At 49.2% G+C, this 26,937-nt stretch overlaps 2 protein-coding genes across 2 annotated transcripts in view; one reads left to right on the plus strand and one right to left on the minus strand.

The window, feature by feature from the left end:
• Positions 1–16,591, plus strand: part of NCOA3 (nuclear receptor coactivator 3) — a 144,663-nt gene extending 128,072 nt beyond the window's left edge. The window contains 7 exon segments of the mRNA XM_047746459.1: positions 117–288; positions 8,004–8,297; positions 9,541–9,645; positions 10,920–11,163; positions 12,217–12,391; positions 12,736–12,877; positions 13,181–16,591. Of these exon segments, the coding sequence (XP_047602415.1) occupies positions 117–288; positions 8,004–8,297; positions 9,541–9,645; positions 10,920–11,163; positions 12,217–12,391; positions 12,736–12,877; positions 13,181–13,192 (1,144 nt within the window). The 3' untranslated portion in view covers positions 13,193–16,591.
• A 518-nt stretch (positions 16,592–17,109) lies between these two features.
• Positions 17,110–26,937, minus strand: part of SULF2 (sulfatase 2) — a 113,434-nt gene continuing 103,606 nt past the window's right edge. The window contains 11 exon segments of the mRNA XM_047746461.1: positions 17,110–18,021; positions 18,925–18,978; positions 19,186–19,219; positions 19,838–19,853; positions 19,855–19,962; positions 21,019–21,161; positions 21,353–21,522; positions 21,830–21,889; positions 22,731–22,825; positions 23,176–23,272; positions 23,404–23,632. Coding sequence (XP_047602417.1) covers positions 17,991–18,021; positions 18,925–18,978; positions 19,186–19,219; positions 19,838–19,853; positions 19,855–19,962; positions 21,019–21,161; positions 21,353–21,522; positions 21,830–21,889; positions 22,731–22,825; positions 23,176–23,272; positions 23,404–23,632 — 1,037 coding nt within the window. The 3' untranslated portion in view covers positions 17,110–17,990.

Below are 26,937 nucleotides of genomic sequence, written 5' to 3' on the forward strand. Positions count from 1 at the left end.
TTTTGGCAGGTCCCAGGCTCAGTTTTCTGATAGTTCAACGGGTGTGTGTGTGTGTGTGTGTGTGTGTGTGTGTGTGTGTAAGAGCCAATATGACATTGGTTGCAAATCTCTTTTAGGCCACTTCTTAGGAATTCCCTGGATGATCTCCTTGGGCCACCTTCTAACCTAGAAGGGCAGAATGATGAAAGAGCATTGTTGGACCAGCTGCACACTCTCTTGAGCAACACAGATGCCACAGGCTTGGAAGAAATTGACAGAGCTCTGGGCATTCCTGAACTTGTAAATCAAGTAGGTGGCATTAACACGGAAATGGAATTGTGTATGTGCACACTTGAAAACGTACATGTGTGTGTGCATATCCATGAAGCCATACCCATGAATGCCTGTCTGTGTATCTTTCCTATTACTTGAGTTACATCACTGCATTCATGGAGCCCATTATTACATTTAGAAATCATACTGCCAGCAACCTACTGTTTTGTAAAGCTGTCCATTATTAGGCAGCTGTAGAAATGATCCAATAATACTTCTTTGTAGTTTTAAAAATGCTGCTTTTTACATATGTTAGTTGAATCCTCATTTCTATAATTAACTATTTTTACTGCCTGGCCAGGCACTGTGTACTCTGAGGATATAAGCTTTTTTTGTGTCAAATGAAATTGCTTTACAGTAGTGAATATGAACATCTCAACAATAGCATCTCTCATTCCCAGTTACCTGTGCAGCCTTATGAAAATCTGTCATTCACAGACCTGTGTTTTGAAACAGATACATTTCGTAGTGGCTGTTCTCATTTGAAGAACTGTGTGTGGGGCAGTGTATAGATCTGCGTACTCAGTGATAATTAGTTAAGATTTTCAGGGGTTACACAAAGGATCATACTCCTCTGTGGCAAACACTGTCACAGAAGTTCATAAAGGGTGGGTGGGAAATGTAGAGCAGTGATGTTGTATGTCTCTAGTGATACCATTTTCATGCCCATGGCGCTGGAGAACGCGTCTCACCTGGCTGAGGGTGGATGTGAGGGCTACACAGAGACTAAGGAGCTTGAACTGCCCTTTACAATTATATTTAAGCTGGAAAGAGCTTTTTCTGTTCTAATGATAAAATAGTTAATGGTCATTATGTAAAATCTGACAGTGACAAAAAAATACATATTTAAAAAAAAGTTAAAAATCTTCTGTAATCTTGGCACAATGAATCATTAGTAACTTCTGAGTGTATATTTAAAAAAGGGGGGGCAGAATTTAAAAAACACTTTGGTAACCTGTTTTACTTAGGGAAGTCATCTCAGTCATCTTTTTACAATTTTTATGTAATTTTTTTTTTTCATTTTTTAAAGTAATCTCTGTGCTCAGCATTGGGCTCCAATTCACAAACCCAAGATCAAGAGCCACAGATTCTACCAAGTGGGCCAGCCAGGTGCCCATCTGTCATCTTTTTTTAATTTACTATATACATCTTTAATTTTAATAGTCATATAGTATCTGTTATATTGAACACAGTTTATTTAACCAGTGCTCTACTTTTTTTTTTTTTCCAAAGATTTATTTATTTATTTATTTGACAGAGAGATTACAAGTAGGCAGAGAAGCAGGCAGAGAGAGGGGCGAAGCAGGCTCCCTGCTGAGCAGAGAGCCCGATGCGGGGCTCTATCCCCAGGACCCTGAGATCATGACCTAAGCTGAAGGCAGAGGCTTAACCCACTGAGCCCAACAGGTGTCCCACCAGTGCTCTACTGATGAAAATTTAAGTTGGTTCTAAATAATTATTATAAACAATTCTATGAATTATTCCCATCTTGTTGCCTTAGTTTTTCTTACCTATAGTCCGAGAGAAAGGTTAATGGTTAGAGAGCGTGCATGTTTTAGAGGTTTTGCAGGTTGTTTTCCTGCTTTGCCATGCAGAGGCTGAGGGTTGGAGTTCCTCACCCTCACAAACACCGTGCTGTGGCTCAGGTAGATGAAAGACGCTGTGTGGATGAGCAAGTGATGAAACAAATACCGAGCATGATTATTCTTTTAAATCTTTTCCAATCGATTGGCAACAAAGATGCTTGTTTTATTTTTATTTTTTTAATGATTTATATGTAAGCAATCTCTTAAACCCAGTGTGGGGCTCGAACTCACAACCCCAAGACGAAGAGTCATGTGCTCTTCTGATTGAGCCAGCCAGGTGTCCAGAGATGCTTGTTGTGTGTGTATTTTTCTTTTCCCCCCAAGAGGGAGAGAGATAGGAGGGTGGGAGGAGCAAAGGTAGAGGGAGAGAGAATATTAAGCATGGCTCCACGCCTACAGAGCCCAATGTGGGGCTTGATCTCACGACCCTGAGCTCATGACCTGAGCCGAAATCCAGAGTCAGAGGCTTAACTGACTGAGCCGCCCAGGTGCCCAGAGATGCCTGTTTTAAATTGTATTTTGTTGATTTGCAAGATTGACCATACTTTATGTGTTTTGGTCATTTATGTGTGTTTTTAAAATAGTTTTCTGGTGGGGTTTTTGTTTATCTGCAGCAGTACTTTATGTAAGTTTATGTATTGACTTGTTGATTCTTTCATTTAACAAATACTTGTCTTCTGTATCCCAGTTAGTCTTTTTTTAGAAGCTGAGGGGCAATAGTGAACAAATGAGTTCGTTGTTGTTTGCAAGCTTACACTGCCCCGAGCAGACACACATCAGGCAAAGAGCCACCCGGCTGGAGGCAGACATGGTGTGGTGGAGATCAACAGGAAGGGCCTGTGTCATTAAAGGACCTTTTCTTAGGGTGGGGCGGGGGTCGTCAGCATTTTTCTCTGATTCTCTAAATTATTTTCTCTAAAATAATTTCTTCTGTCCGAGCTGCGATTTGAAGGCTCTTTACTTGTCTAATATATTTGAATAGTTTTCCCAGTTTCTTTTTAGTGGGGGCTTGTTGTAGTCTTATTCTTTAGTTTAAAAATGTTTGTGTTTTCAAGTCTAGGATGATGAGACAAAGAATTACTGGTGACTGGGGTGAGTGGTCAGGAAGCTTTTTGGTGGGAGATGACATGTAAGCTGACATTTGAAGGGTGAGATGGAGTCAGCATGGCAAACAGCTAGGGGAAGAATGTTCCAGAAGAGGTACGGCTAACTCAAAGGCCTCAGGTGGGAAGGGTGTGGGGGTTCTACCAAGTGACTGAAAATCTGTGAGAACCCCTGGGGCAAATAATACCTTCTATGTTAATTTTTCTGTGAGATGATGTTGGTGAAGTAAACGGAAGCTGGTTCCACAAACCGTCCACAGAGGCTGGAGTTTTTCTGCTATATTGGGAAGCCATGGAAGATTTTAAGCAGGGTAGTGATGAGACTTGCTTTCCTGTTTTGTTATAGTTAATTTTTATTTTTAGCCAAGTAACCTGTGTTTGTAACTGTAAATTATACAAAAATATACTTTTTGAAGAATCACACACATTTGCCCCATTCAGACAGTGAGACTTAACTGTTTCGGGAACATTTCTAAGGGCTGTGTGTATGTGGCTGTTCTTCATCAGCTTCCGTCTGCGTCTGTTGATTTCCTGCTGCAGTAGCTGACCGTGCATTCGTAGTCCCTTGTTTGAGAACCTTGGGGTCAGGTACACTCTGCAGTTTAGGGATTTTTGGATTTAGGAGGGTGAAACGGTACGTGTATGCCATTTATTCTGTGATACCCCTGGTGGAGTTTTGAGCAATCCTGTCGCTTTACGGAGTAGCCTATCCTCAAACATGCTAATACTCTGAGAGCCAAGTATATAAATAGTCACACTGAGTGGACGTGTAGAGATACTGCTGCATAAAAGCTCAGGTCAGGTTTTGCTATTAAATGCATTTAGGGCTGATGAAAAGTTGTGTTGCCTTTTTTAGAACTTTTTTGGATTTTTTTCTTTTTTTTTGAATTTCAGATAAAAAAAAATTGTGGATCTGTATTTATCCCCCCTTCCTCCAGTATATACACTCATAGCCATACTCACTACATACAAAAGAGCGTGTGCTCTCTTTACCCCAGTATAATTATGGCTTTTGTTGTTAAAATAGATGGTCAGTGATGTCATTATTTTGGCTCATTGCTGAATCAGGCATAATTTGTGTAGGGTTTTTGGTTTTTGTTTGATTTTGAGTTAACTGTCTTTTTAAATTTGTTTTTTACACATTTAATACTAATCCTCCCCTGATGCTCCATTGGAAATATAAAATTTCTCTTCAGTTTTTCTTCTCATGTGCAGACACATTAGGTAATTCCTCAGTTCCTACCTTCCCTCTTGTGGTTCTCTGTTACTCTGTGTCATTCTGCCCTGAGAGGCAGGTCTAGACCCTCGTCTCTTTCGGATCTCCCAGCTCCCTGGTCCCAAGTGGCTTTCCGTCTTGCTTTATTCCTTTGTTTTGTTCAAACACAGTTTTTGTTAACTTCCTTGTCCTTACTGCCTGACATTAAGTGTATTGGGCCCTTGTATGTCTGAAAATATCTTTATTACATCTTTATTCCGCCCCCTGTGTGTCTGGCTTTGTATTAAATTTTGGGTTGAAAATAATTTCCTCTCAGAATTTTGGAAGAATTGTTCCACAGCTTTTTGGCGCCCGGTGTTGCCGTGTCCTCCTTCCTATTCCAGTCTGAGTCCTGCTCTTCCATGTGTGACCCATTGATCGTCTCTGGAATTAATTGGGAACTTTTTCCCTCTGAAGTTGCATAAAACCACATCATGGTGTGGGTCTTGTCTCTCTCATTCTGCTGTATGTCAGATGCATAGAGACTCCTCTTGGTTTGGGGGCATTTTAGTGTATCCTGTCTCTTCTCTCTCTCTTTTTAAAAAAATTAACATAGAAGGTATTATTTGCCCCAGGGGTTCATCATTCTTACACAATTCACAGCACTCATATAGCACATGCCCTCCCCAGTGTTCATCTCCACACCCTCCTCCCACTCCGACCTCCAGCAACCCTCAGTTTGTTTCCTTAGATGAAGAGTCTCTTATGGTTTGTCTTCCTCTCTGGTTTCATCTTGTTTTATTTTTCCCTCCCTTACCCTATGGTCCTCTGTCTTGTTTCTCAGATTCCTCATATCAGTAAGATCATATGATACTTGTCTTTCTCTGATTGCATTATTTTGCTTAGCATAATACCCTCTTTTTTTTTTTTTTTTTGAAATTTTTTCTAAAGATTTTATTTCTTTAACAGAGAGAGAGAGAGAGAGCGTACAAGCAGGGGGAATAGCAGGCAGAGCAGGCAGAGGGAGAAACAGGCTTCTCACTGAACGAGGAGCCCAATGTGGGACTCGATCCCAGGACCCTAGGATCATGACCTGAGCTGAAGGCAGCTGCTTAACTGAGCCACCAAGGCGTCCCTCTTCTCTTTTCTTTTTAATTAGTGAGTTTTAATTGCATTTATTGGTAATAGAACTGAATATTTTTTCTTTTTAAAAAAATTTTTTAGGGTTGAATATTTCTAAAGCTTATCAGATATGTCATTTGGTATCATTTCTCTAATCATTTTATCTCCTCTGTATTTTCTTATCTCTTTGGGGTGTCTATTGACATGTTGGGTATTAAACTGAGTCTGTGTTTTTTAATATCTATTTTCCTTATTTCTAAGTTACTTTTTATTTGTTTGTGTCCCTTTCATGTTGGAAGCTTTCACCATCACATATCTTGCCATCCTTGGCTATCTTTTTATGTTTAAGTGTGATGTATTAGAAAGAGTCAGTCTTCACTGAAAGTGTTTGGTGGGGGGCTGGCCTTTTTACTTCAGGACTCCCCAAATTGCAACATGTAGAGCTGTTACCACCTCCTCTTCTACTAACTGTTTTCCTTGCCTGGGAACTTTTAATTGCCTGGTTGCATAATGGGAGTGGCACTGGGCAGGCAAGTTGATCCCATAGTGTTAAGATATAAAATTATAAAATACAAGAATTTTACTAGGAATTATAAATAAGATGTCCTGTTTTCAGCTTCTCCCTGCTCTTATCCTCTGCTCTGCTTGGTGTCCCAGAATTGAGGTAGCTGAGGAAGTAGGTAGAAGGGATAGCTACATGGCTGTGTGGAATTGGGGAGCAAGTTAGGGACTGGGAAGTAGCTTCTCCCCTGCATTCTACTCTGATTCCTAACCAGCTGCATTTAAGCACTTTGCCAGACCCTCTACATCCCCAGTGGAATCTGTCATTGGGTCTGTGGGAAACACTTGCTCAGGTCTTATGTGTATTTTCCTCTACAGGCACATGGGTCTCAGCTTCTCTACGGTCTTGAGTTGGTTATTCCTCTCTTTTTCTGTCTTGCAAATGCTCGTTGAAATACCTTGTTTCGGGCACCTGGGTGGCTCAGTTGGTTAAGGGACTGTCTTTGGCTCAGGTCATGATCCTAGGGTCCTGGGATTGAGCTCTGCATTGGGCTCCCTGCTCAGTGGGGAGCCTGCTTCTCCCTCCTGCATTCCCCTTGCTTATACTTCCTGTCTGTCTGTCACTCTGTCAAATAAATAAAATCTTTTAAAGAAAATACCTTGTTGCCTTTCTTACTCTCATTGTTTTGTGGATAGATACTACCTTTTAAATTTTTGCTATTATTTTAGTAGAGTTAGCAAGAGAAAGGAGGTAAACATGTATGATTAATCCATGTTTAACTTACAGTATGATTTTCTTTATAGAAAGAGATTTCAGATTCCTGTCTGGAGAAGGGAATTGGAATGATGGGACAGAACAGATGCATAGAACCAGTTATTATAAGAATCCAAGAAAGTGTCTTGGAGAGGGTCACAGCAGTGGAATGGAAGAAGGGAAGGCTGTGTGATATGTCATATGGAAGGAAAACTGACAGGACTCAGTGGACCACGTGTGCATGTGCGCACGCACACATGCACGCATGCTTGGAAAGGGAGAATGTGAGGAATCCAGATTGCTGGCTTTAGCTCTGGGCACATGGTGTTGCCATGTTGCCAGGAGGGAGGATTGGAGGAGAATCAGAGTGTTTTGGGGGAGGGGCTGTTGGAATCACGACTTGTGTTTTCTACACATGAAGTCTGAGAGACCGGGGACGTCCAGGTGAAGTTGTTAAGCAGGCGTTGGCATATGCAGAGTCAGAATTCCGAGACACTTGAGCTGGAGACGAGTTCGGCCGTTGTTGCTGGTAGATGAGATGACCGGAGTAGAAAATGTAGTGAGAGAGAAGAAGGCGGCCTAGAACTGAACCCTGGTAAAAGCTTATCATGCCTCTGAGGGAGAGGTCAGAGAGGTGAGGAAATCGAGAGTAGGGTCACGGTCAGAGTGAGGTGAAGTGTGTATTGGGACAAGACTGTGGCCTGCATACTTGGCAGTCCACGCTCCCTGCCCGTGGATAGGAAGGTAAAGGTGAGCGCAGTAGCCGGCAGGCCTTTCTTGTCTCAGTGTGTCAGGCTCTTCCCTTCCTCAGAATCTTTGTTCTCACTGTTGTTCTGTCACTTCTTGGACTTTATTGTGTACGTACCCTTCGCATGTAGACAAGTGATGGCAGGCACACAGCAGGCACCTGATAAATACTTGTGATGAATGGGTTTCTTAACAATCCCTCCAGCCATACAAATGGTAGTGGATGGCCACCGTCAGGTTTTGTTTGTGCAACTTAGTAGTACGCTTTGAGGGATATGAATTTATGTTGATTTCCTTAGTCCCTACCAAAATCACCTCTAGTCACCATCAGAATATTCCTGTACTAATTATAAGAGAATTAATTGATCACAATTTTAATTCTTTTTTTATACTTGGCTTTGAAGATCTGTGTTGGTATCGAAATCTGGTCTGGAACAAATAGCATTTCTCCAGGTACTCTTGTCTGTGCGAGACTCTGTGCTAGGCACTAGGACACCTTTGTGGAAACGGGTCGTGGTCTGTGCTCTCATGGAACTTCGGACAGTAAACTTGATTTTGCTTTTGGAATTCTGCGGCATCCTTGTTTACATATATTGCCTTTATTTTTTACCTTTCTTGGAGCATTTGATTTCTGTTGCTTTCTACACATACTTTACTGTTCATTTATGTGTTTGATGTTGAAGGGACAAGCTTTGGAGTCCAAACAGGATGCTTTCCAGGGCCAGGAAGCGGCAGTAATGATGGATCAGAAGGCGGCATTATATGGGCAGACGTACCCGGCCCAGGGGCCTCCAATGCAAGGAGGCTTTAATCTTCAGGGACAATCACCATCTTTTAACTCCATGATGAATCCGATGAACCAGCAAGGCAATTTTCCTCTCCAAGGAATGCACCCGAGGGCCAACATCATGAGGCCCCGGACCAGCACCCCCAAGCAGCTCCGAATGCAGCTTCAGCAGCGGCTGCAAGGCCAGCAGGTGAGCAGCCCGAGCTGCCTCAGCCAGACTCGCCCTCCCTCTGGCCGTGACCCCCCTCCGGCCGTGCCCCGGCCGCGTGGTCAGGCTTTGCTCTTCAGGGCTCTTGCCACTGACTCTCTAGCCCTTGTCAGCTCACACTTTTGTTGGGACTTTTGTGTAACATTTTGTTGGTACAGGTGCTTCCTTCTGAGGGAGTGGTCCTGCTGGAATTGGTCAGGTCCTCCTTACCTTTTGATACGATTATTCTGTCGTACAGGTTAGAAAGTGAACAGTGTCCGAGGAGATGGCCCTTGGGGGAGGAAAGTATTTCTTGATGGTTTAGAGGTAGATGATTTCTATTTTTAAAAAAGTCCTTAATATTAATACCAGATACTTAAACCTTATTGACTTGGACATTCTTTTTATGGAACCTCTGCTTTCTAGATGTTTTAAAAAGCTTGAGCTTTCTTAATATTCTAAGCTAAGAGCTCTCTTTTTTTATTTCCTTAATCCCCAACATATCTTTTAAAATTTAACTATTTTTACATTGTTTATGTCTTGGGTATGCTGAGTTATTAAATGTGGCGGAACTGAACCATGTAAGCTGATGAGTGAGTGAGCACCAGGTCAAGTGAGCCAGAGACTTCTCAGGTATTAATATGACGAAAAGTCAGTGTCGGTTCTCTGGAAAGCTGTGTTACCACATTCATGGTGTCATTTTACTTTTTACCACTTCTTTCCACTGAAGTCACTTAGGAAAAGCTAACTGAGGAGGTGGTTTATTTAGTGTTGGTCTGAGCAAGTTAAAGCTATTTCCCTAGTGGCCTAAATAATCCCAGAGAAAATCTGACTTTATGAATCCTTTGAGTTTCTGTTGAAGATATTCTGTAAGCTGCAGATTTGTATTTTAACTTTTCCTCCTGATGCCAGACAACAAAGCTTCATATGTTTGCCAAGGCCTTTTCAGCCTGAACTTTTTTTTTTTTTTTTTAAAGATTCCACTTATTTACCTTTTTTTTTTTTTTTTTTTTCTTAAAGTAACTTCTGTACCCATCTTGGGGCTTGAACTCACAGCCTTCAGATCAAGAGCTGCACACTCCCGCGAAGTGTGGAAGTGTACTGGTTTAGTGTAGATGTGACTTAACCAGGTTAACGTGTTGGAAGTACCATCAGGACCTTCCTGGGTGGTGCTGAGGATTTGGAAAGCTGTTCGGGGCTCACTGATGTGCTCCACGTGCATCCTAACCAAACTGTCTTTCCCCAGTTTTTGAATCAGAGCCGTCAGGCGCTAGAGATGAAAATGGACAGCTCTGCTGCTGGGAGTGCTGCCGTGATGAGGCCCATGATGCAGCCCCAGGTCACCTCCCAGGTGAGGAAAGTGAATCTGTCCATGGTCACTGCCGTGGGCCCTGTGCAGGGCCTGATCCGTACTTGGCCCTCAGTAAATGTATGTTAAAACACACCAGTTCCCAGTTTCTTGTGTAAGAAACCAGTCGTGCTCTCATCACACTTCTCTCCATTCTTCTCTCTTGTTGGTGATGAGGAATCAGGAGGGGAGGCTCTTTTATTAAAACCATGGATTCGGGTTTTTTAATTCCCTTTGTGATTATTTGTGGTGAAAATAGCTGACACTTTTTCAGGATTTAAAATAATAAATCTGTAAACTTTTCTTTGTTTCTGGGTTATGAAACCATACGCTCATTGGGTAAAATACGAGATTATAAGAAGAAAAAAGTAAATGATACATAATGCAACACTCAAGGACCGTCTTTGAGATGACTTGTTTCCCATAGTGGGAAGGATGATGCCTGAGTTCTCTGTACCTCCAGCATAAGTTGGAGACTGTACTAAGGTATTTTCTTGATGTGTGCGAGGCAGATGACCACACAGAAGTCCTTTACTGTGGTTGGAAAGACTGTTGCTAATGATTGTAAAAAGCAACAGACAAAACAGCCGACTGTGACAGGCCCAGTGTTTGCGGTCTTAGGCCTGCATGGAAGTACGTTGATAATCCTACGTCTTGAATAAGTTGAGCTAGGATGCCCTCCAGAAAGATAAAAGTTGCTTTTTTTGAAGGTGTTTTCTCCTAGCTGATAGGGCCCGAGTCAGTGTTTTGGTTCTGTGCTTTGACCATGTTACTTCCTGAACTTGCAGACAGCTGCTCCTAACTCTCCATCTCTTGTTTCAAAAGCTTTAAGAGACTCTACAGTCTACCTCTGGGGGTAGACTGCTGTTTATTTGAGTATAACCCCATTCTTTTGGGGGAATGCTCCCTTGTGCCTCCCCTCCTCCCACACTCTTATTGCTGTCCTTTTCCTTCTTGTGGTTTTATTTCGTAGTTTCTGAAAAATTTATCTACATAGTCTACCCTTAAATGTTCTCTCACTTTGAGTGTTTTCTGTGTGAAGGCTTGACAACTCGCCCAAACGGTTTCCAGGTCCCTGTTCTGTAGCCGGTCGTCCCCACCCAGCCACGATGCCATACTGAGAATTTACCATACTGAGAATGGTGCATTTTTCCTCTTGTAGGAAGAAAGGCATTGGGTGGTTTTCTCTCCTACCTCCTGTATGGTGGTGGTCCTGTGTGTGTGGACTGGCCCGTTGCTGCTCCGTGTGTGTAACTGCATTCTCTCTTGGGTATTAGCAGGGTTTTCTGAACGCCCAGATGGTGGCTCAGCGCAGCAGGGAGCTGCTGAGTCATCACTTCCGCCAGCAGCGGGTGGCCGTGATGATGCAGCAGCAGCCGCAACCGCAGCAGCAGCCGCCGCAGCCGCAGGCATTCAGCCCGCCCCCGAACGTGACCGCCTCCCCCAGCATGGATGGGGTTTTGGCAGGGCCCGTGATGCCACAGGCTCCTCCCCAGCAGTTTCCATATCCACCAAGTTACGGTAAATTTGATGGCGAAAATGGCTTCCCCAGAGTAACATTACTAAGGATCTAAGATTCGGAGATATGTTGCATATTAAATACAAAATAGTATTTACTCCCTTTTGTTATTCACTAGAAAGATGGAATTAATTAAAAACAGCAGAACAAGGAATGGTGACTTTTGAGACTGACAAGGTGCAGTAAGAGGCCAGGCCAGGCCAGACCAGACGAACCCTAGAAGTCTTGCATCAAGAGTTTCGGTGTCACTGCGCGTTCATAGATGTGCTTAGATTTGCACTGAGGCACCTGCATTGGGAGGAGAGCAGGGAGGGTGGAAGAAGGGAGGACACTCAGAGTACTTCGATCAAGAGACAATGCTCGTTGTCAGAATGGAGAAAAACTGATTGGTCTAAAAAAAACAAAACCCAAAAATGTTTATGGGAGTGCACAGGTAATTGTCATTGTGGTAGATATGCTATCAGAGTTGAGCATTTTTTTCTCCCTCGGGTCTTGTTTTTTTAGCTCCCCACATCCTAATTTGGAAGAAAGACCACCAGGTCCCCCTCCCAGCCCCAGACAAAGTATGTCCCAGTATAGTTGGACTCTACAGGCTCTGAATGCTTGCTCATGTCAGAGGAATGCCATGTGGGCTTTTGGGTTCCTTTCCTTGGTGACTTGGCTGTGTATTAATTACAATAATGCGTATTATCCCTTCAGGTCAGTCTTTGAGAGATTCCAGGAACACGGTGGGAGCGGGGGGCCAGGTGTCTTTTGGGGAGATGACATTTTAGGTATTCTCCTGACACCTGGGGACAGAGGGACAGAGTGATGCCAGTAGCACGAGGTGGAGTCCTTTTTACACAAAACCTCCACGAAGTAGCAGCTCTTCGGTGGCTAGAAGGTCTGGTCCCAGCGGTAGCCCATTCCCCCAGTTGGCGCCTCAGTGAGAAGCAGGAGGAACCGGCAGGCGGCATCTTGTGGCACTTTCTGTCTTCCTCTGCCCTTAGAAGAGAACATGAAGTTTCTCTAGGAAACGGATACCGCAGTTTCTTTCTCTTCCTTCTTTTTTAAAGGAATGGGACAGCAACCAGACCCGGCCTTCGGTCGAGTGTCTAGTCCTCCCAATGCAATGATGCCCTCGAGAATGGGTCCTTCCCAGAACCCCATGATGCAGCACCCTCAGACCGCGCCCCTGTATCAGTCCTCGGAAATAAAGGGCTGGCCGTCAGGAAACCTGGCCAGGAACAGGTGAGGAACAGGGACTTGAAAAGTCATTCATGTTCTGGGGCCCAAAAGTGTAAGAGAGTAACCTCTGCATGCTTCAGTCAAGCCTGTGTGGACTGAGCGCGCGAAAGGCCTGGGTTCCTATTAGGAAGTGTGTTATTTGGCTCCTCCATTTTGAGACTCCTTCCTGCCCCACACGTGTCCACAGGCAGCTGTGGAACAGAGAAGGCAAGGCAGGCAGGGGGCCCTCTTCTCCGTCGTGTTCTCTGCTGAAGCGCAGCGACACTTGACAGAACCGTGGTGGTCTCTCTGTGCGTGTCCAGTGTGACTCGAATGACCCAGGTCGTAATTTCCCACTTGGTTTACAGCTCCTTTCCCCAGCAGCAGTTCGCCCACCAGGGGAGCCCTGCGGCATACAGTATGGTGCACATGAATGGCAGCAGTGGTCCCATGGGACAGATGAACATGAACTCCATGCCCATGGCCGGCATGCCCATGGGTCCTGATCAGGTATGGGGGTCGGTCTATCCTTTCCTTTTGTCAGAAAAATTATTTCCTTATCTCTTGAGAGAGCCAAAGCCTCATCTGTAATCTGAAGGTCCTCAGCAGGTTTTCAACTTGGGGTGGGTGACCCAAAGCTAGAGTCACTGAAAAAACTTGTGGTTCTAAGGCATTGGGCCATCCCGGTACATTTGGTAATGTGGCATCTAAGGGATCTGAATCCGTCAGCCAGAGGCCCGTTGCAGGCGCTGTGGATTCTTCTGTGTTGTGCACAGCCTGTGTTTTCCTCACGTGTGTTCTGGTTATTAACAGAAATACTGCTGACACCCCTATACCAGGACCTCCAAGGAAATCACTGTACAAATGACACTGCACTAAGATTCTCGGGAGTGAAGAATCCTCGCCTGCACACTCAGCTCTGAGGAAAGACCCGGCTTCAGTCTCCGGGAAGGGTATTCCGAGCGATGTCATCTGAGCAGGACTGGATCTGAAGCAGATGTGCGATGTCTACCTGTATTTCCCTCCTCCTGTGTATCGTGGAGTTCACAACACTTATCTTTGGCATTCTGCCTCTTAGGGATGGGGTTCTGGAGGGACGGGGTGTGACTGATCCTGAAACTCTGCCCGTATCCCTTCTTTCTGCTTGGTTGTCAGCGTGTTTCGCATCCGTGGGGGCGGGCTGGAGGACCTCGGAGAAGTCCAGAGAGGGGAGGACGTCTGGTTTCTCTTGTGGCAGTACCCGACGGAGAACACAGTTGCCGAACTTCATGTGTTCTTGTCGTGACCAGATGGTTCTGTGTTCTCACCGGACTCTGTCCCGAGAAGTTGGCCTTTTCTCAATTCTTGTCTTTTAATGATTGTGTTGAGTTGCTCCAGCCCTGTTCTTGGTTGTCCTGGACCTTTCCCTGAGTAAGAACTTCCTCTGTCTTTAATGTCCTGTAATACTTTACCTCTAGGAGATATCCTTGATGTCACATGGCTTCGTGGAAGGGACAGCGAGATGACAGTATTTAGTTGCAGCAGTAGCAGCTTTTCCCATGCTAACGTGCGGCCGAGTGCACTTTATTTAAAAAGTAATGGATTAATGCAATATTCCTGAGGTCTTGAGGAATGGTAAACCACATTCCCGGTTTTTGTCTGAACTGATCCGTTGGGCAAGGACTATGGTGTTTGTTGTTGTTTGAAGTACTGGTGTCACCCTTTGCCTATATGGTAGAGCAATAATGCTTTTTGAAAATAAATTGCAGAAAACCCAAGGCCAGGTACTGCATTCTGAATCAGAATTTCGCAGTGTTTCTGTGAATAGATTTTCTTTTGTAAATACGACCTTTAAGATATTGTATTATGTAAAATATGTATATACCTTTTTTGCAGGGTCACAACAACTCATTTTTACAGAGTTTGTGAAGCTAAATATTAACATTGTTGACTTCAGTAAGCTCAGTGTGGTGAGGCTACACAGAGAAGAGACACCCCCTGAATTTTGTGGCCTGGGGGAGGGGATGGCGGTCTGCAAGCGCACCCCCCCGCCATGCTCCAGTGTTAGATGCCTCCCTCTTTTCGATCTCTTAAATGCTTTTTTTTTAAAGGATAATTTTGTTTTAGATGTAGGCATTTTAAATTTGTCTTTTAAATCCTCTACCAGAACTAAGCACTTTGTTAATTTTAGGGGAAGAATAGATATGGAGAAATAAACTTTTAAAAAAAGATATCAGGAATTTTAAAAGATCAATTTGATTTAAAAGGAATCTTGGATTTTAAGCGGTCCATAAATTAAACAATAGCAGTTCATGATATTCTGCTTTTTAATTGAATATGTTGCCTCTTCATCCGCTGTAGGAGTGCTCTAAGGTTTTGGTTGCTAGGACCCAAATCCCACATTGAGATCTCGGGAGTAGACCCCTTGATGTGTGGCGTCTAGTGTCTGCTCGGCTGTCTTGTCACTTGGAAGCGGTGCGCTGCTGGTCCCTGAGAGCCGGAGTGGCGTCAGGGGGTTTCTCAGGGAGCTCATCCCCCAGGGCGGCCGGGTGTGCAGCTTCCCAGCTGTGGTCTGGCTGAGCGCGTGCCTTTGCGCTCCCTGCCACTGCCCCTTTCTGCTCTTGCCGGGCTTGGACACTCGTTCTGGTCCGTTGGGAATAGAGAAAAAATTTAATTCCTTTTATCTGGCTTACTTTATTAGCTTCAAATAGTTGAATGAAATTGGGTTTTCAAATATCCGTGAATTTCAAAGGTCTCTGGCTAGCTTTGGTATCAGTTTCCTAGCAATAACCGAGAACCAGTTAATTTTTGTTTTATTTCATACATATTAGCCAATTTTTCTAGGTGTTTCTAAAGGTAAGATCACTTAATTTCTTTGACTTAAGCATAAGTGAAACCCGTATTTCCAGAACCACCTCTGGAATAGATTTGGATTTGACACCCTCTCCCCCACTGCCTGGTTAAAAATAAATCTGAGATTGTAAATCCATCGACTTCCATCACAGTGGCCTGTACTTTTCAGATAACATACCCTCCTGTCTGGAGACAGAGACGTAGCTGAGTCAGTCTCTTGTCTTTTTAGGTATCTGAACCTTTCCTGTTTAAGTCATGTGTGCGTGGGGAGAAAGAGAATGGTGCTCTTACCTTTTTTGACTTTTCAAAATTATAAACAAAAAACACAAAGTTTTGTGATTCTTTTCCTCAGTCCCAACTCCAGGCTAACTGGAAGGCAGCACCCCCTTTTATATGGAAAAAAAAAGGAGAAACTTTATTATAAGTTTTTATATTTTCTACTTGTTCATTTTATTGGTGCAAACTTAAGAATTTGATTTTCTTTTAATAGATGCCGTCTTTTGAGATAATTTGTTTTTACCTTTATTGCCCTTTAATCTTTTTTGGATACTTCTCTTTGTACTCCTGCTGCCTACCTCTCCCTACTCCCCAACCCCCACTTTTTTAAACCTTGGTATTTCATCTGCTTTTAGAATGTGTGATATTTCCAGTACCTACTTTTTTGCTGAATCCAAAGATCTATAAATATAAATATATATATTTTATAAAGATCAAAATGATAATAGAGGAGATACATTTCTTCCTTTAAAAAGCAAATAGAAATTCATTGTTAATGTTCGTATTACGATGCCACTTTTCTAAATTGTGCATCTTGATGGAAAAGGTGTAAATATCAATCACCAGGACTGCTTAGTTAATTGGTATTTAATATCTAGGTGAGTTGGGGGTATGGGGAGGGGAGCATAGAACATACTTGGCTTGCGGTCCTTGAAAGGACTGCCGGGTAAGTTGTCTTATGCCTCTCCGGTTCCATGAGTTTTGTTCACAAGCGGGGGCGTCCTAGGAGTAAAGCCTGTAGGACAGACAAAACCCCCTGCTTCGGAGGAGCAAGAGCTGCTTTTCAGCCCGAAGGCCAACTGTTAATGAGCAAGGTGTTTTTTTCTTTCCTTCTTTCTCTGTCTTTCCAATGTGTGGAATTTCGATGATGGAAATGTCATTCTGAGAGCAATATTTAAAATTCTCAGGAACTGACTTACAGTATTGAGAATGAATTCAGTTTCAATCAAGTTTACATTAAATGTTTCTTCTAAAAATCTAAATCGTTCTTTACACTGCAAAGAACCCAGACCACATGGGATAACTTAGGAGATGGTTGAGTGGTAAGCTCTGACTGCGTTGCAGATCATTTTGGATGTCATTGTAAATAAAGGTTTCTATTTAACATTGATGCCTTAGAGCTTGCTTGCTTCCTTCTTTTCCTTGAAAAAAAAAAAAAAAAAATCCTGATTGGATTAAGGGTAAAGAGGTGGTTAAGGGATCCTGTTTCAAATAATCCTAACAGTGGAAAAGCACAGAGCTGTTATGCTCGAAGGCGAGCACTTTGGGGGTCCTCTCCACTGTCCGCTCACTGAGAACCGCGGCAGGTTGGGTGGTGGCAGGTTGGGTGGTGGCCGGGACAGGCCCTCCTGTTCCTCCCTCCTGGCCTCTTGACCGCCGTGCCGGCCAGGCCGGGCTAGCGGCGCACAGAGAAGGGCCGGCTCACAGGGTGAATTGCTCTGCAGTCGATTAACATTTTTAAAAAGCAGGTCCCTGAAGCGGCGGGAAGGGGAGACTTACCTGCGAGGTTGCTGAAGTGTGGCGAATTTTCGTCATTAATTTATACTCCTCTATTCCCCCTTGGGAAAACCTAAGTGTCTCCTTCCAAAAAGGTGTTGACCGCTCTTTTAAAAAAACCAAGCACACCAAAGAACTCCCAAGAACGGCCTTTTACAAAGTGTTAAAGGTTCCCTCCCACCAACTGCCGGTCGTTGGCTGGGACTTCGGACGTCGTAGGACAGTACTTAGACTACAAAATTTCTTTACAAATACAATTTCGTTAAAACCTGGGACATACATACATGAACTTCACTTTTCTCAGTACTTTAAAAAACACCAGTTCTGGGACAGATGACAAAGGAATACGGGCGGGAACGGCGTCTGGGCAGGAACAGAAACGTCCACAAGTGCGAGGGGTTTTCTTTACACTGGCACAGCGTTTATTGACACCACCGCCCCTGCACGCCGGGTCAGATCCCCTGCGAGTTCCCACGCCGCTACGCGCGGGGCCTCCTCGCCGCCGCGGAGCCGCCACTTCGGAGACGGCCCGCCTCGCGGCGCCCCCGCGCTGCCGCCTCCCGGCCGAGCCCGCGCCGTCTCGGGCAGCCGCAGGCCGCGCCGCCGCGCCGCCGTCCGAGCTCCTCCTCTGTGACGCACCGAAAGAGAAGGGTCTGAAACGGGGGTGTTCTTCCCTAGGATTTTTAAAAAAGTTCCAGTGCCTTACACCGTGGGGGAAACTGCCAAGAAAACCTTCCTTTGTAAGCCTCTCCGCGAGGGTTAGTGGTGACTGTTCGGTAGGAAAACGCATTTTGTGCAGCTGGTGAGGTACCGTCCAAAGCAGAAGCAGGGGCAAAGATGGACTTCCCGGAGTCCCACGACTCCCCACGGTCGTCTTCCAGAGCGTGCCATGTTGACGGAAAGCAGGTCCCGGGACTCGGGCCCCGGCTAGGAGCGCGGGCCCGCCTGAAATCGTGCTCGGTCTTCCCGGTCGGGACGGTCAGATGGCGCTTCTGGTCTGGAGGCCGCCGCGCGCTTCCTAACCTTCCCAGCCTTCCCACAGCTGCCCCCTGCGGAACAAAGCAGACTCCTCTCAGCGCCCGGGAAGCAGCCCCCACGGCCTCCGCGCTTTGCCCCGGGGCTGTGGCTGCCGGGAGGGAGTACCGCAGCGGCGAGGAACGGCCGGCTCCCAGCCAGCCACCCGACCTCGCCTGCGGCTCGCACACTCTGGCCGGCAGAGGTGGCACCGGGGATGTGACCCGGGAGGTGATGCGCTTTAATTCCGGGAGCGCCAAAGAACCGCCGGGCCGGCCGCAAAGCCACAGGAGGTTTGTGTGCACGCAAAGAAGGGAGGGCAAAGACCGAGGCCGCACAGGGCAGGGCACGGGGGGCGGGGGTCTGTTTGCCTGGGTGGTAGCCGGGTGTCAGAGGAATGGCCAATGTGAGTGGAAAACCGTCACACCGATCTGCAGTCAAATGCTCTTCCCGCGAGCTACACCCTCCCCCACACATGTCTGTGGATTTGGATTTGCTCGGTGAGTTCGAGGATTCGAGCCCCATCCCACTGGTCGGTCCCTTTAGCCTAGAGGTGACCCAGGTCACCCCAATCTCAGCCCTTTGGCAGACGCTCTGGCGCTGGAGGGAGACTTGGGGGCGGGGATATTTTGGGAGCCGTTTCAGGAGGTCGCCCTGCTGCTGCCACGGACGGACGGGCTAGCCCTTCTGCAGCCTTCGAGAGGTCTGGCAAGGGTGCGGTTGACACGCTTCTCAGCCTCTAAGGACTAGGCTGGTCTACCAGGCCTCGGTTACGCTACAGGTAACGTCAGACAAGGTGCCGATCTAGGACACGGGAAGCCCTTGCTCCCTGCCGGTGACGCGAAGACAGGATCACGGAAGCAAGGGCATGCGCACAGCAGCTCCGGCAGGAGGCCGCAAGGCAAACCAGATCTCTGTAAATCGGCTCCTCAACTCACAGCGATTTGGAAGAAGGTCTCTTCATTTCTGGCCACTTTCGACGCTGAAACTGCCTAAGTTTGGGGGTATGAAAGAGAGTCTGTTAGCTTCACCCAGAAAGACAAAGAACCCCCCCCGCCCCCCCCGGGGTGGGTAGTCCAGGCCCCTGGCAGACCAGAGAAAGGGCAGGGCCTCAGCCCGACTCGTGCCCCCTCAGAGGCTGGACCCCGGATGGGCCAGCACAGGGGGCGGGCTCAGGCTCTAACAACAGGACCAGATACCTGTATTGCTCGTAGCTTCCTCCAGCTTTAAGTCCTAAATGAGACACAAATGAACAAAAGAGAAACTGTTTAAGGGCAAATATGGCACAAGCAATGACACCTGCTTTGGAACTGCCTTTTTTTTCCGTTTTTGTCATTCATGACACTGACCGTGTCCCCCAGGGCAGATGGAGTGCCTGAATCAGGACGTGAGCGTTCCCGAGACTCACGTAGCCTGGGGTTGCCCGAACTGCGTGTCACCAGCTGTAGGACCCTGATGTATCCACCCAACAGTGACCTGGGTCACAGTCATGGTGGGGAGGCACATATGGGCAGGGACACCTATACGGCAGAGGACCGGAAGCCATGGGCCCCGAGAGCGGGTCGGCGGGGACATCTGTGGGTGGCTCTCAGCAAGCTTCCGGGAGGATCGGCCGCGTGACCCAGCGAGTGGGCTTCGGAATCAGCCCCGTCACGTGACCGCCCGTAAACCCGGACGAGCAGATTCGCCCCCCGCGGGTTGTCACAGGGTGTGGGACTTCCGTGAACTTGGTGCACGTCAGGGAGGGGAGCCGCCAGCCCCCACTTCAGACGAGGACCGACCTCCTAAATTCCTTCCTACGGGGCCCGGGCCCTGCTCCCGCGGCCCCCACGCCGCGGCGCCCGACCTCACCCAGCTCCATGTTCCGCTGTCCGGGGGTTGCACTGCTTGTAACCCTTGCAGCTCCTCAGCTCCATGAGCTGCACGTGGAGCTGGTTGAGGACGTCCCTGTCCAGCGTGTTCACCGCGTTCATCAGCTGGGCGGGACAAAGGTCGTCAGCAAGGCGTGTGCGGGCGAGGGTGGGGGGCACCAGCTTCCCCCAACCAGGGCACTTCCTCCAGGCAGGCTGGGAGCAGGGTGTGCTGGGGCAGTGACCTTTACTCTGCCCGAGCTGGAGCTGGGGACAGTCTGGACTGTGTCCTGCCCATGAGCCCCGCCACATTCTCTCCCACAGGACAGACCGGCCCCAGGTGCCTCCCTTTCCCGACCAGCGGCTCCAGCGCCTCGGTGGCCGCTTTGCCCTGCAGCTCTGGACTGTCCCCCACAGCCCCTTGGCGCCTCCTGAACGCAAAGCTGCCACTTGGGGAAGGGAGGGCTGAGGGACCCGGGTTCTTGCCTCCTCTGGGAGCTGCTGGTGACAAAGGCTGCGCGCTCTGCCACCCCCTGGTGTAAAGGACGGAGATAGCCTAAGGGGAGAGACCAGCAGCCGATGTGGCAGCTGAAGACCAAGTCTGGGGAGCCGCTGGCATTTAAAAACCAGGTTTCCTACGAAACCACCGCAGGCTTTTCTCAAGACCTGGAAGTTGGATGGAACCAAGGCCAAGGTGCTGGGAAGCTCCAGCGTGGAGGAGCTCTGCGGGGACCAGCCGTTTCAGAAGGGACACACACAGGCCGCTCACTAGAGACTGGGGCTCCTGTCTTACACGTTCTGGGCCCCTGGGCAGGTGTGTGTTCCTATGGTTGTACTCGCAGACACTTGGGTTAGTGCTTGGCATGTCATGATTACTGGCTGTGGCCGGCGTGTCCCCGTAGGCCCCTGAGTGTGCAGGGTTTGGTCTGATCCTAGGGACCCCCAAAACCCTTCAGTTCTAGGAGCCTCCACACTTAGCTTTAAAGCCTGCAGGTGCCCAAGTTAGAGGGAGAGGCGGTATAAGACCCAGACTCCAGGTGCTGGAGGACAGCGGCACAGGGGGGCCGAGGGTGCACGGGTCCCTCCCACTTTAGGGGCTCGGGGGAAGCCTGGGCTTGGAAGATGTGCTGTCACTTGCTCAGGGGGCCCCGTCCCCGCTTCTCCAGCCTGGGTTGCCTGTACCTGGTAGGGGTCCGTGTTGAGATCAAAGTACTCCAGGAAGCCCGTGGCGAATTCACAAAAGAGGAAGTTGTGGGTCTCGTTGATGGTCCTCATGCACCAGTAGGTGTTGTTGTTGGCGCTGGTGCAGGCGCAGAAGGGCCCCACTGCCAAGGGAAGAGGGTGCGGCGCCCAGTGAGCGGCCCACGGGGGTTCCCGTCTGGGACCCTGGGCCCCCTTCTGTCCCCAGGGCTTGGGAACCCTGCGGCCCTGAGCTAGGGGCCCAGTGGCGGTGGTGGGGGGGGTCCCCGTGCATTCCCAGAGCAGCCCTCCTGCCCGCGCCTGCCCGCTCGCTCACGTGTCCAGAGCGGCGCCGTCTGCCAGTGCTGGTTGTCGTGGGTGAAGCACGTGAGGCCCGGCATGCTGCACGTGTCGTTGTTCTGCAGGCGCTTGAGCAGCTTGCGAAGTTTCTTCTTCCGCTTCTGCTCCCGCAGCAGCCACACCTTGTCCTTCTCCTGCAGGCCCTTCCTAGGGGCACACACGGCCACACCCCTCACACCTCCCCCGGTCCCCACCTGCAGCCTCCTCGGGGTCCGGGCCCCTGAACCTCCGCTCTTCCTGCCTGGCGCCGGGCGCCCTGCCGTGGGGGCTCCCCCAGGCGGCCAGACTCAGCCCCGCCCTGCTTGGTGGGGCGGCAGCAACCCCTCCAGCCACGAGGGGGCGCCGGAGAGCCGCTCAGGGAGTCCCACCCTTTCAAGGCCTACCTCCCAGGGAAGGCCCCGGACCCCTTTCCTTCTGTTTGCCTTAGGTCCCCTGAGCCTTCAACTGCCCTTACCTGAAAGGGTGCAGACTGGAGCCCTTGTGCTTGAGGCGGCCTTTGTGCTGGGTGTGGTAACTGTAACAGAGCCCGCCGCGCGGTTCAGAAGCTGCTTCTGGGGCAGCTCCTGGGGAGGGGGGTCGTGCAAACCACGGTTCCCTGGGACCCCCGGCTCGTTCTCTGGGGCAGCGCTGGGGTGGAAACCATCCCCGGGAAGGCAGCTCCAGCCTGGAGGCGAGCTGGAGGCTCCTGGGTGGGGTTAAGTCAGTGGGACTGGAAGCTGGGCGGGCACCTCCGGGTTGGGGGGCTGCCAGAGCCCTGCCCACCGCATGCGGGCTCGGGGCCAGCCCCTTCTGAGAAGGGAGCACGCTGTCTGGTGCAGGACCTATGGGCCACCTGTGGCTGTTTCTGTTTACATCAAACTACAAGTTCAGTTCCCCCGTCACCCCAGCCACATCTCAAGAGCATGAGAGCAATGCGGGGTTGCTGGCTGCCGTGCTGGACGGCGTAGACATGGCCCAGTGCTGGCATCACAGAAATTCGGCTGGACAGTGAGCCCTGGGCCACAGTTCGCTGAGCTGGTGACGTGGACCTTGGGCCACGTGGACTGTTCTTGGACGGGCAGTGAGCAGGGCACCTTCCCCTCCCGGGAACCAGACCCCCACGGCTAGAGCCTGCCCCCGTCCGCGGTGCAGAAGCGGGACGTCTGGCCGGCTCCTGGGGGGCGGCGGTCTGTGCCCAGCACAGACAACGGGCATGTGAGTTCCTACAGGGTTTCTGGTTTCCCCCTGAGCAAGGAGCTAGGGCTGTACAGATAATGAAAGGAGTCCCGGAGCAGAGGCTGTGTCCCCAGTGGTGTCCCGCAGGAGCACCAGGGGCCTTTCCGGGGTGTCCTGGCTGGTCCTTGCTGCCGCCTCACCTGATTTTGTGACAATCACATTCCTCAGGACGCTTTTTCTTCAGGTGACCTCGGACTTCCCGCAGGTTCTTAATTTTGTTCTGCAGGGTTTCGATCTGAGGCAGAGAGCAGGTGAGAAGGCTATGAAACTCTGGGGGGTGGTGGGATGGAGAAGAAGGGACAGCCTGGGGGGCTGGGGGCCTGGCCCTTGCCTGTATCTGGGGCTGCTGAGGGGCCCTGGGTTCCCCCTGGCGAAGTGGCCAGGCTCCCGAGGACCAGCTGAGCCCACCGAGGCCTTGTCTCCCCCAGGCTCAGTCCCCAACCACACTGTCCTACCCCCCGGCCTGGAAGTGGCCTGTGTGATGTCCGAGGATTCCGGGGAGGCCTCGCTGCCCTGCTGGTACGGCTGGTGGCCCTGCTGAGCTCGGGGTGTGTGTGGGGGTGCTCCCGGCCCAGAACCCCTCACCTCATGGTCGATGTGCAGCTTGTGATCTTTCCAGGCCTGCAGGGACTTGTACAGATCCAGGTCGCACTGGACCGTGTCATTCTCGAGGATGTAGCACCTGCTCGGAAGAAGGGGCCACATGTGCCTCTGAGGGGCCGAGGGAGCCCAGCCAGGGGCCCGAGATGTGAGTGCTCCCCCCGCAAGGTCCCGGCTGCCCTCCACATGCCTGCTCTCCTCCGGGATGCTCACCGGTGTGTTACTTTAATGGGGTTGGGGGCTGAGTAGTCCGGAAGGCCTCCAGTGCCACTGAAGTCTCCACCATCCTTGTCATCTGGGACCTCAGGGGCCCCTGGCCAGTGCCGCTTGCTAAGGTTGCGGGGCTGGGATGGGTCATCCAGGGCCGTGCGGTGCGCCCCGCTGTCCTCCTCGATGGCCACCGAGCGGATGGAGCGGTTCCGGGCATAGCTGGTCTTGTACTCTGTGGGTGTCGGCGGGTGGCTGGGTTAGCGGGGCTGGCTGGGCCGGCTGGGCTCTCCGGGCAGTGGACTACTGGTCCCGAGACTCAAGGGCTCATGAGACCTACCCACCCAGGAAGCAGGACCCGGATGGACCCCAGTGGGAAGAACCACACGGTGATTCAATCGGGAAAAACGCAAGGCGCAGAGCTAAGGAGAGAGTGGCTTGAGATGATCCCCAGAAAGAGCTATGCGTGGACACACATGGTCCATCCATGTGATGGAATGTCCAGCCACAGAGGACCGAGGCCATGATGCATGCTACCATGGGGGTGGGTGTCTACCTCGCAACGCTCTGTGAACGCAGCCAGACACCAGAGATCCTGTGCTGTACGGGTCTATTTGTTCAGAACGTCCAGAGGAGGTAAAGAAACCAAAAACAAATTCATGGTTGCCATGGGATGGAGAGACAGTGATGGGGTTCCCTTTTGGGGGTGATGGAAGGTTCTGGAAGTAGAGGTGGTAGGTGCACTATACTGTGAATGTAATACATACTTTTGAATTGTAGACTTTAAAATTATAGAAATAGTAAATTTTATGGTGCCTGAATTTCACATCAATAAAAAAAGAAAAAGCGAAAAAAATGGAACATGGATATAAGATCATTAATAAGGAGATAAAATCGGTAGTCAGAAACTTCCCAGTAAACAGAAGTCCAGGACCAGATGGTTTCACTGGTGAATTCTACCAAACATTTAAAGAAGAATTAATACCAGTCCTTCTCAAACTCTTCTAAGAAACAACATTTCCAAACTCATTTCATAGGTCAGCATGACTCTGATATCAAAACCAGACAAGGACACCACCAGAAAAGAAGATTATAGGCCAGTTTCCCTCATGAATGTAAGGGCAACACCCCTCAGTAAAAGTATCAGCAAACCGAATTCAGTAATACAGTAAAAGGATCAAACAGCACAATAAAGTGGGATTTATTCCAGGGCTGAGAGGATGGCCCGCCGTCTGCCAGTCAAGCCGTGTGATACACCACGTTTAACCTCATTTTTGAGGGATAAAAATCGTGGGATCATCTCAGTGGATGCAGGAAAAGCAGACAAAATTCAGCACCCATTGATGATAAAAAACCGATCAGGACGAGGTTAATATCCAAAATAGATAAAAACTTACACAACTCAACAGCATAAACCCGAACAATCTGATTTAAAAATGGGCAGAGACTCTGAATAGACATTTTTCTAAAGAAGATATCCAGATGGCCAAAAGGTATATGAAAAGGTGGTCGGCACTGCTCATCATCTGGGAAACGCGCAGCAAAACCTCCATGAGCTACCGCCTCACACCTGTTAGAATGACTGTCATCAAAGGGACAATAAACAGGGGCACCTGGGTGGCTCAATGGATTAAGCCTCTGCCTTTGGCTCAGGTCATGGTCTCAGGGTCCTGGGATTGAGCCCCTGGTTGGGCTCCCTGCTCAGCTGGGAATCTGCTTGTCCCTCTTGTCCTGCTCATGCATGCACTCTCTCTCTCTCTCTTAAATAACTACATAAATAAAATCTTAAAAAACAAAACCCAAAAGACCAGCATGGATGGACCCAGAGGATATATAATGCTAAGTAAAACAAGTCAGACAGAGAAAAACAGCACCTGATCTTACTTAGGTGTGGAATCTAAAAATAAACACCCCTCCCCCCAAGCACCCCCCCCACCCGAGCTCATAGATACAGAGAACAGACTGGTGGCTGCGAGAGGTTCTGGGGGCAGGAATGGGCAAAATGAGTGAAGGGGCTCAAAAGGTACTTCTAGTTATAGAATGACCGAGTCCTGGGGATGCCGTGTATGGGACGGTGACTCTAGCTGATAGCACCGTACTGTGTATTTGAACGTTTCTATGAGAGACCTTTTAACATTTTTACAATAAACGAATTCTCACGCATGTGATGGATCATTTTGCAAAGTCTGCAAGTATTATGTCACTATGTTGCACACCCAAGACTAACATGTCAGTTACACCTCAATAAGAAACAAAGTCATGAAAAAACCGCATTAATTTGAACTGGAAAGGAACAAAGCTGGGTAGCATATTCTCCTGGAAAGGAAAGGGAGCAGCTTGCAGGAGGGTCTCTGAGCTTCTCCGTCGGACTGGCCAGCCTGGAGCTGGATGTTCTTCCCGGGGCTGGGCAGGGAGACAGGGCTCAGAGGCATTTTTTCCAGGCTCTACGTCCGCTACTGAAAACTGAGGGCACGCAGGCTAAAGTCAGAGCCCACATTTCTTGCAGATCTTCTATATATTAAAAACCAATTTGGATCGAGTTGGTAACATTTGAGAAAGGTGGGGATGGGTGGTCATGTAGCAGATTTCCAGCTTCGGAGGACAGAACCAAAGAGGCACCTGCCCACCCTGGGTCCACGGGCCTGCGCAGTACGCCTGGGCAGGGACTGACCCCGCTCCTTTAGACAGGTGGTCCGTTCTCCTGTTGGCCACAGTCCCCAGCCCTCCCTTCTGTCTTAAAGCTCTGCCCCCTTCACTCAGGTCTGGCCCTGCTGTGCAACAAGTCTGTAACCCTGCTGGTCTGGTGCATCTTTCTGGAGAAGGGCCTAGAGCCCCGCTCGGCCCACCTTTCTGCTGGGCTCCCAATGGCCACCAGATGGCGCCCGAGGCCCGCGGATAGGGCTCCTCGGGGGGTGGGGGGAGGGCCTGCAGAATGTCCCTGGGCAGCAGAATCTGCTCTAGATGCCCCCGCTCCTGGGGCAGGTGTTTGTATCTTTCAATTCCCAGATCCCTTCCATCAGAGTCACACGGGCCGAAGGATCCAGGGGCCGAGGCCCAGGAGAGGCATCTCTTAGCAAAACCTCGGGCCAGCTCTCCCCTTGGCTTTCTCCTTCCTGAGTCCAGTCCCCCTGAAGCCACAGTCCCTGGGCCCCTGATACACACAGTGTGAACCGCTGGCTCATACGTGCCCACGAGGGCCGTGAAGTAGACCCTCCGGGTTCCTGCTGCCCCCGTTGTCTTGCTTGCTCAGGAGTCGGTGGCTTCGATCTTCCCACCTCCACGCCCCAGCCATGCACCCAGAGGTCCCCAAGCCCTAGCCTAACGGCCGAATCTTGGCCTCTGTCCGGTTTTGTAAGGAAGCTACCGAGGCCACGGCTCTTTCCTCGCTCCAGTGACAGAATGGAGAAGTTGAGAGACTGTTCAGCCTGCAAAGCCTCAAAGATTTACTCTCTGCTCCTTTACAGATGAGGCTGCCGGGCCCCATGTGAGCCTTTGCCTGGATGTGAAGCCACACTCCTCGCTCTGCTGGTCACCCTTGTG

The sequence above is a fragment of the Lutra lutra genome, chromosome 9, assembly GCF_902655055.1.
Source record: "Lutra lutra chromosome 9, mLutLut1.2, whole genome shotgun sequence".
In the NCBI taxonomy this organism is placed as follows: Eukaryota; Metazoa; Chordata; class Mammalia; order Carnivora; family Mustelidae; genus Lutra; species Lutra lutra.